General features: G+C 35.3%; 1 protein-coding gene and 1 pseudogene across 1 annotated transcript; both read left to right on the top strand.

Moving 5' to 3' along the window:
* The first annotated feature begins 3,562 nt into the window (after nucleotides 1-3,562).
* Nucleotides 3,563-6,804, top strand: LOC122589583 (receptor-like protein EIX2). Its single transcript, XM_043761888.1, has 2 exons — nucleotides 3,563-6,254; nucleotides 6,543-6,804. Exons 1-2 carry the CDS (start codon nucleotides 3,676-3,678, stop codon nucleotides 6,547-6,549), a joined length of 2,586 nt encoding a protein of 861 aa, XP_043617823.1. The 5' UTR covers nucleotides 3,563-3,675; the 3' UTR covers nucleotides 6,550-6,804.
* Nucleotides 6,805-7,177: 373 nt separating this feature from the next.
* On the top strand, nucleotides 7,178-8,474 carry LOC122587888 (annotated as a pseudogene).
* The last annotated feature ends 1,139 nt before the right edge of the window (nucleotides 8,475-9,613 follow it).

The following is a 9,613-nucleotide window of genomic DNA, read 5'->3' as shown; positions in this document are numbered from 1 at the left end:
GTATTTATCTAACAAACCTTCGTGTATTAATCTCCATAATTCATAATTAAACGCTACGCATTCTTTAGTTTCGTGACCAAAAACTCCATGAAAAATACACCATTTAGTTCTTTCAGTATAAAACTTTATGGGTATTGTTTTTGGCCAATTAACCTTGTCCCCCAGACCTTTCATTATTGTTATAAGTCCGTCATATCGGTGGTAAAATGATAATTAGAAAATTGTAAATATTTTCAACGTTTTTACCTTTGTTTGCCATACCTAAATCTTTTTGGATTTTGCTAAGTGGCTTAGCTTTCAACAAATTCTTTTTGACTTTTAGCATTGACTCCTTTTTGTCTCCAAAGCCTGCCGAGTAATTCTTCACCGAATCGTTTGATTTTTGAACTAATTTTTCCATTGATTCGTCAACTCGATCAAAATACCTCTTCTATACAACAGCTAGATAAAGATCTACAGAAGGTATGCCTTCAGTATTCCCTTTCAAGGTCTAAAGAGTTTAGGTTTAAAAAGAGTTTTAAGAAGATCTTTGAGATGGAAATACTTCGAGTAATTAAGAAAACGGTTGAAGATAACGTAAAGTAATGCAGCTTAAAACTAAAGCGTTTAAGTAATGCGATAAAGAATAATAACACCAGAATTTTGTTGACGAGGAAAAACCCTTGATCAAGTTAAGTGATCTTAGGTAAAAAATCCCGGGAGGATGCAATCAACCCTCCAGCTGTTCTCTTATTATTACTCTTGTTTGCGAACGATTACAACGAAAAGAATGAATAACAATTGAATGAGTGAATAACAATTGCTACTTAATTAAATTATGGTTGCTTGAACGATGAGTTGATTGATGATTTGCAGAATGTGTATTCTTTCAGTGTTGTTGATGAGTGATTGATAGCATGCCCCCTTCTACTTGTTGGCTTCTTTTATTTATAGAGCTAGACGTTGAACCATATTTCTAAAATATCCGGGATCTCCCTGAACTTTCTCTCTACACTGAAGAAATGGCACATATGACCGTTATGAGTGATTCTTCATCAAGTAAATCTGTTGTCAAGTCCAATTCTCGTGGAGGAAATGATAGACTATCCGTTGTAACACGTTTTCTTTCTGTAACACGTCTTTGACTTTAGTCCTGCAAATGATATCTGACACACTTGACATATATTTGTTAGTAGAATCACAGACCTTGAAGATATCAAGATCCCATTGTATCATGATAATACTGTTATGTAATATGGGGTTCTTATTCTTATAGGATCAAGGATCCTTTAACAGTGCACAGTATTACGTATTTATCCTAGAAGGACTTAAGTACAATTTTTATTCAAGATCCTAATAGTGAAAATTCTACCCCAAACATGGACCACTTTCTTCGAGGATATCTTTTTCGTTGTTTTGGATATGGATCCTTCCTTCTGTTTAATGCATGATCAGTATGTGGAAATGTACCACAGTAAGTTGGCATTTTCTGTAACTAAGTCAAGTCTTCGATTACAACAAAAATGACCTAAAGCGAGGACAAAAGTCTCCCAATACACCCAAGAGCGTCGCTATAGGCCCAATGCAAGGTTGTCACGATAGAGCCATCAGTATAGTTCTATTGTGAGGATTATGGATATCTTTGACCAAAAAGAAAAGAAGTTGAAAAGTCCACATCACGAGAAGTGTGTCCATGCAACCACCCAATATGAAGATCTATTACAATCGCACCAAGGGTCAAGCAGTAACGAATCTAGGATTTTAACTTACGTAGGTCCTTGAACGACTTAGTTGAGGTAGAAAAATGAAACGGGTCGAAGCGACCTATTAGATCAATATACTAACATACAAACTTGAATTCGATATAGCCAGGGGAAGTTTTACTATTGTTTAATAATGCATACATTAACATACACTATCCATGGTTGTTTTTGAGAATGTGAAAAAGTTTAGGTTCCCACCGGCTCATATAAAAAATAGGCCCTTAAAATACTGCTTGTAATTTTTATAAATCAAATGAATAATGAGTTGATGTTCATATGTGAATATATTAATTCACATTATTATCAAATTATATTTATAATTACTTATGTTTATATGTGAATAGTTATTATATGAATCCTAGCCTATATACATGATTGTACGCATTAATTGATGTAACTACAACAACGCTTTATAAAATCAAATATAATATCAAAAGTTTATATAAATAATCTAACTTAAAATGTTAAATGTTCCTCGGCTAAACTCAATAGTTCAATCATAATATTGAAATTAAAAAGGAGGTAAGTGTAATATTTGAAACATATATAACTATTCTGAATATTTGAAAATTTTAAATAGTCTAAGGTTTTAAATGAAAATTGTTAATAATACTGTAGAATAATAATAAAAATACAGCAACTTTGAATTTGACCATACAAGTCATATATTATCTTCTTCCTGTACCTTCCTTCTCCTTCGTCCTTCTTCATAAGTCAGCCGGAAAACCTTTTGTTTTCATTTCCGGTAACATAAGCAAAATATCAACAGAATTTTTATCTCCATATATATAAGAACAGGATGTGAAGGTAGGTCCTAATTAAAATTATAACTAAGTCCTCGAAAAATTTATCACATAATCTCTATAATTTTTTCGAAATTGGGGTCAAGTAGTGGAGGCTATTGTTTAAGTGGTACGACCCAAGCTCCTCACGTTAAGGTTTAAGAAGACAAGGCTTGTGAAGCAATTCTTGACATATTGGCAGTTTGGCACCTATTTTTTTTTTTACTTAGATGCTGAGTGTATTAACTGACTGGAATGTATAGACGACTATATATATTAATTAAAAATTAAAAATAGTTAATTAACGGTTATTTTTGTTTATTAAATAAAAAAGAAAAAATTAAATTTTGGAATGTGGATCCCTATTTTGGTTTATGCATTAGTAGCATGTTGAAAATGTTACACAAGAAGTTGGATTTTTGTCCAATAAGGCAAATAATGCATTACAACAAAAAGATTTATGGTGAGGACAAAAGTCCTCATGATAGATGCTATAATCTTCCTTATAGCCAACCCATATATCTATACTATCTTATAATAATTATCATTTTTTCTCTCATAAAAGTGTTAGATGTAAAATTACCACTTTACCCTTGATTAATTAATTTACATCATCAATTCCTTATCTTTTAATATATCTTCACTATATCTTTACATCAATTACTTACACCCACCACCAACAATAGTTCGTCACCACCACGACCGCCGTCACCACCACCCGTCGTCGTCATGACCAAACCGTCGCCGCATCGCGCGGGTACAATGCTAGTATATATATAGGAAAAGTGAGTATATGGTTGTTTCCCATCTAAGCTTAGATGGGAACCCCTTACATACAAATATTTTATTATTTGTTTGAATTTAAAACAAATACATGCCCCCATGATTTTCATGATTATAAAAAACAAATGTGAGGGTTCCCCATCTAAGCTTAGATGGGGAACAACCTCATACTCACTTTTCCCATATATATATATACATATATATGTCTCGAAGCGAAATATCTACTCTAAAAATCTCTAGTGATATACCAATTGTCTTCAATTCACCGGTGTTGCTGCTAATGCTATATTGCTTTTGGTCTTGATCGATCAACACCTGAAGTAAGTTAATTAAGCTCTTTTCAATATCATAATAGTAGAGTACATAATATGAAGCCTACTCTTGTGTTTTTACTGCTATATATAATTCTTATGAATGGTGGAGTTTTTACTCGTGGGCTCAAGGAAGATGCCAACATAACCGTATCGAGTTCCTGCATTGAAAAGGAGAGGCAAGCGCTATTGATTCTTAAAAACCACCTTGATGATGTCTTTGGATTTCTTCATAATTGGGGAAGCGAAGAAAAAAAGAAGGATTGCTGCCAATGGGTGGGCGTTGATTGTAACCACACTCGGCATGTGATCATACTTGATCTTTCTGATAAAGGTTTAAGTGGATCCATGTCTACTTCCCTTGGAGATTTGACTAATCTTATGTATTTAAACCTCCGTAGCAACAATCTAACTGGAAACTTGCCCAGTACTGTGGGTCAGCTTTTATATCTTGATTATCTTGACGTTAGTAACAATTCTCTCAATGGAAACATACCTGACTTCACGGGATGTCCATCTTTGGCAATCTTAGACCTCTCTAGTAATGATTTTACTAGAAACTTACCCACGAGTGTGAATCAACTTCTAAATCTTGTTGCTGTTAATGTTAGTCACAATTCTTTGAATGGAAACATACCTGACTTCACAGGATATCCATCCCTGTACACCTTAGACCTCTCAAGTAATAATTTTACTGGGGACTTGCCCGAGAGTATAGGCAAACTAACAAATCTTCGTTATCTTTACGTTAATAACAACTCTTTTAACGGAAATATCCCTGACTTCACCGGATGTCCATTGATGTCAGCCTTAGACCTGTCTGAAAATAATTTAACTGGGCACTTGCCCATCAGTGTGGGACAGCTTTCAAATCTTGATTATCTTGATGCTTCATCCAACTCCCTTAATGGTGTAATCTCGGACCTTCATTTTCAAAATCTCACCCTGTTAACTTATTTGGATTTGTCTTTCAATTCTTTTTTGCTTGAGTTGACGTCCATTCCTTCTCAAGTGGAGACAATAAAATTGCAATCCTGCAAGTTAGGACCTCATTTCCCTATCTGGCTCAAAACTCAACATATGTTTACATATCTCGATATTTCAAGTGCTGGAATATCACATAGAATTCCTTCATGGTTCTGGGATCACCTACCATCTAGATTGAATTTTCTTAACATCTCTTCAAATGAGATAAAAGATGTGATACCAGATATAAAGGTAGACTTCGATGAATATCCTGGAATAGATTTGAGTGACAATCAATTTGTAGGTACTGCACCACTTTTTCCTTCTAAACTTGCCGCATTACTCCTTTCTGGAAACAAGCTCTCCGGAAACATCTCTTTCTTGTGCCAAATTGACAAGGCAATAACTTTGATTGACCTCTCAAACAATTCGTTCACAGGGAACCTTCCTGATTGCTGGTCGAAATTTCAAAACAACTTAACAATTCTTAATCTATCCAATAACAAATTGTCTGGAAAAATTCCTTCTTCTTTGGGAAACTTATCTCGCCTCGAGGCATTGTATTTGCGAAACAACACCTTTATTGGTGAACTTCCACTGTCCTTGAGTAACTGCACAAAACTAAGGTTTGTAGATCTTGGGGAAAACAACTTATCTGGCATGATACCTGCATGGATAGGGGAAAGACTAACCGATTTATATGTTCTTGTTCTACGATCCAATAGATTCTTAGGTACGCTACCTACGCAAGTATGTTGGTTGTATAAACTTCAATTTCTTGACCTTTCTGAGAACAAATTATCAGGCAACATTCCTGAATGTGTTGGTAACCTTACAGCTATGTTCACGAAACCGTTTGGGTATGACATGTGTACCCATTTTTATTCGTCATATGCTACTACTAAATATGTCTATGGGCGAAGTGAATACACAAATATGGCAGGGGCAATATATCGCTCACTTCAACCCAATTCCGGAGAGACCATCATAGAAGCTACAGAAGAAGGTCTATTCACTGACATAGCATTGGTTGCATGGAAAGGAAAACTTCGTGAGTTTGGAAGAAGTATTCTGGTGCTACTTAAGAGCATTGATCTTTCAAACAACAACTTTTCTGGAATACTCCCCAATAAGATCACTAATCTTACTGAATTGGTGTCGTTAAATTTGTCTGGTAACAAATTTCACGGACAAGTCCCAAAAGATATCGGGAAGTTAAAATCACTTGAATTTCTTGACTTGTCACGCAATGAATTCTCCGGAAGTATTCCCTTGAGCTTGTCATGGGTAGATTCTTTAGGTTATCTTGACCTCTCAAACAATAACTTCTCAGGAAAAATCCCACTTGACAATGGGGATAAACTTCAAAGCTTCAATTCTTCCTCCTATAGTGGTAACCCTCTACTGTGTGGACTTCCACTAACGCTAGAATGCGGGGTTATACATGATCATGGAAAGCATGAAGATGAAGAAGAAGAAGAAGAAGAAGAAAGTGAAGTTTGGAAATCGTATTACATAGGAATAGGTGTTGGATTTGCTGTTGGATTTTGGGGAATTTGTGGTGCTGTGTTTCTCAATCGCCGATGTAGACATTTCCTGTTTGTATCATTGAGCCATGTAAAGGATTGGATATACGTAACAATGGTTGTGTATCTTTGGAAGCTTAAAAGGTAAATGCGTCTACTTCCAGTTAGTTTATTTACAAACTTAATCATTGATAGTGATAAATAGGATGAGATTTCGGGTAGTACAGCTGAGTAACTTGCACGTCCGCAGCCCAAACTGACCCTGTAAATGGATGGAAAGCCATGTTTTTTCTTATATATATACATTTATAATCACTTCGTTATTAGTGCACTACATTCATATGCAATCTCGTAATTACACACCAGCATTGCTTTGTTAATTGTTATTATCTGTTTATGATTTTGTCATATGATTATTTATTCATTTTGCAGGCTTTAGGGGTAAACTAGATTTATAAGGAATTTCACATACTACCGAAGATTGAATTATCATAATGTACACTAGATTCATAGGGAATCTCATACTTCATAATGTAGTAGATCAAATTATCATAATGTATATAAGATTCATAAGGAATCTCAACTTCATACTCTAGTAGATCAAATATCATAATGTATACTAGATTCATAAGGAATCTCATACTTATTCTCAGTTATCATATAGTAAAGACTAAAGAATTTTAATTTGATAGTCTATCTACTTCTAGAGGTTGTTTCTTACTATCAAACGTTTGTACATTACAGAATATAACCGCACCGCTGGTCTTTCTTATAACTTAATTTCTAAATACGTTTAAGGTTTGAAAAGGTCTTGTTTCACAAAATTCTGGGTGATTTTACTTCTATTTACATGGTGCAACAATATTTCCCGGATCATTGTTATATCTGATTCACAAAGTGAAATGAGCAGTGTAGAAATCAATCGTTAATAAAACAATTACATTTTTCATACGGTAATGTAGTATCTAGTCAACCTCAGATATCATCAAATCATTCGGGCAAAAGTAGAGCAAGTACGCACCCAATGCCGTCTTCTACGGGTTTGGGTCCCAATACTTCGACGGTGTATGGGGAGGTTAAGATGTAGACATAGTTACCCCTACCACAACGGTGTAAAGAGATTGCTGTCAGATTCTATCTAAGATAGAAAGGGAACTTCAACCTTGCAAGTCATTTCTCAAACTTGCTCCTGCATTTTTTGTGTGTAATCTGGCAGGAATTAGTTTGTTTGGACTGCAGAATGGTAGCGGTTAAGAATTACATTTTCACCATTAACTAATGACGCCATTTTTATAAAAAAAAAAAAGAAATGGACCGGCTCGTCGGTTCTCCACAGCTTCTAAAGAACCTTCTGTAGTTCCATGGATCTCTCCTCTTAATTACATAAGAGCCAGGTCACCAAAACCCGACCCTCCAAAAGAACCTTTAGCAGAAGCCCCTAAAAGATCCAAGTATATTTTTCACGAGTCAGCTATCGATCACGTTGATCAAACGTGAAAAAAATCCGCGTTGTGTTCTGAAAATCATGGTAGCTACTCAAAAGGGTTTTAGTCATAACCACCCTACTTACGCTGTTACACTACATAAGCTTGGCCGCTTAAAGAAATATGAAGATGTCGATTCTGTTCTTCATGAAATGAACTATGAAACTTGCAAGTTTCATGAAAGTATATTTCTTGATCTCATGACTCATTTTTCAAAGTCTTTACTTCATGAAAGGGTTGTTGAGATGTCTATTGCAATCCAACCTATTGTTCATGAAAAACCGTCCCTAAAAGCTGTTAGCAAATGTCTTGGCCAATAAGGATTTAATGAAATGAAAGGTGTGGGGTTACAACCATATTGGCTACACCATTTTGATCAATTGTTTGTGTAGAGCTGGTGAAATTGATGAAGCGATCGGGTTTCTCAAAGAAATGGAAGTACAAGCTTGTAAAGGCGACACCATTACTTATAATACTTGTGGGACTTTGTAGATATGATAGAACATATGAAACTCTTGAAATGTTACAAAAGTTGCCTTATGAAGGTGTTTATTGATAAGTCAAGCTATAGAATTGTCTTGAATTCTATTGTCAAGTTAGGGGATTTGCGCGTAGAAGGCAACTGAGTTGGTACGTAGGTGTGATGGCGAGTAGAGGATTTGTGTCCCATTTTGCTACGTCGAGTGAGCTTTTGGTTAATCTTTGTGAAGGGGGAAAGGCTGTTGATGCAGCCATGGTATTGGTTGTGTTGGTGCAAATGGGGTTCAACCCCGAACCAAGAGTATGGAGTCAGCTTATTGAGGTAATGTGTAGGGAAAGAAGGTTGCTTGCAACATTTGAACTTCTTGATGTATTAGTAAGAGAAAGTAAGAATTGTTGAAACGGATATGAACTAACAATTTTTGAAAATGTGTTTCTTTTTGTCAGCACTTTTCATGGGTATGTTTTTTTTTTCTTCTTCTTTATAGAATTATAGCCCTCTTCTGGGTTTATTTTTTTAAGGTAATCCACATATAGTGTTTCATGTTGCTGTTTCACACGATTTACACCAATATATAAGAAAGATACAGGAGATTCTTGCAATCAAGTGACTGAAAACCAATTTTAAAAACAAGTAGCATATAAAGAGACTTGCATCAATGGTGAAATTGAGAAGGAAGAAATAAACACGAAATGAAGAATTCATTTCGTGTTCTCAATTACTCGTAGCCCTCCTAAGTTATGTCGAAAGCACCAAAATCAAATCCAAAGGTGAACTGATGCCCTAAATGCTCAACACCTTAGCATTCGGCTCAAAGATGAGATTTCGAATATACTAAGCTCATCTAACAAAAGGGATTCAAGAAATCGTAAAACTCAGCGAGTTGATCCGAGTACTCGCTACAAGGCAAGGCGCCTAGTCGACCCGAGTCATTCGACTAATCCGAGTACTCCCCGAGTTGGCCGCTTTGACCTCCCGAGTACTCACAACTCACTAGTCGGTCGACTTGGGAACATCTAGCGACATTCACAAAGTTAATTGCGTTATATCATTTTTCTAAGTTTGTTACATTTTTAAAGTTATCCTATGCTACTACATAGTATTACTCACCTAATAAATTGCATAATATTTCTGAAAACATGTTATAAAGTTTACATGTTATTTTGGACAATAAACGTAATATTTTCCCGGGCAAAGTGCAGGGATATACCTCGTATGTATATCGTTTTTTGTGCACTCCTCTCTTTTAGTGAAAATAGTCCTTGTCGTTAAATATTTTGAAGTAAAGGTCATATCATCAAAAAAATTCTAACTAGCGCTAATGGTTGTTAGGTTCTCTTTGGGTGTTTACGAAAATTACATAACACCTGTAAATGAGGTCCCCGTAAGGTTATTTTCTCTAGCGGGTGTTAATAATCATTATATGTTATTTGAGTGTTTAACGAGAGTTACAAGAGTTGTTGCAAATCTGGTCTATTTTTCTAAAGGGTGTTAGAGTATATAGTATTCGTGTTAACTTGGTATTGTGTATTGGTTTC

This window comes from Erigeron canadensis, chromosome 2 (genome assembly GCF_010389155.1).
Source record: "Erigeron canadensis isolate Cc75 chromosome 2, C_canadensis_v1, whole genome shotgun sequence".
NCBI lineage: Eukaryota > Viridiplantae > Streptophyta > Magnoliopsida > Asterales > Asteraceae > Erigeron > Erigeron canadensis.
Note: the sequence above shows the minus strand (reverse complement) of the source record. Positions and strands in the feature narration are given on the sequence as shown.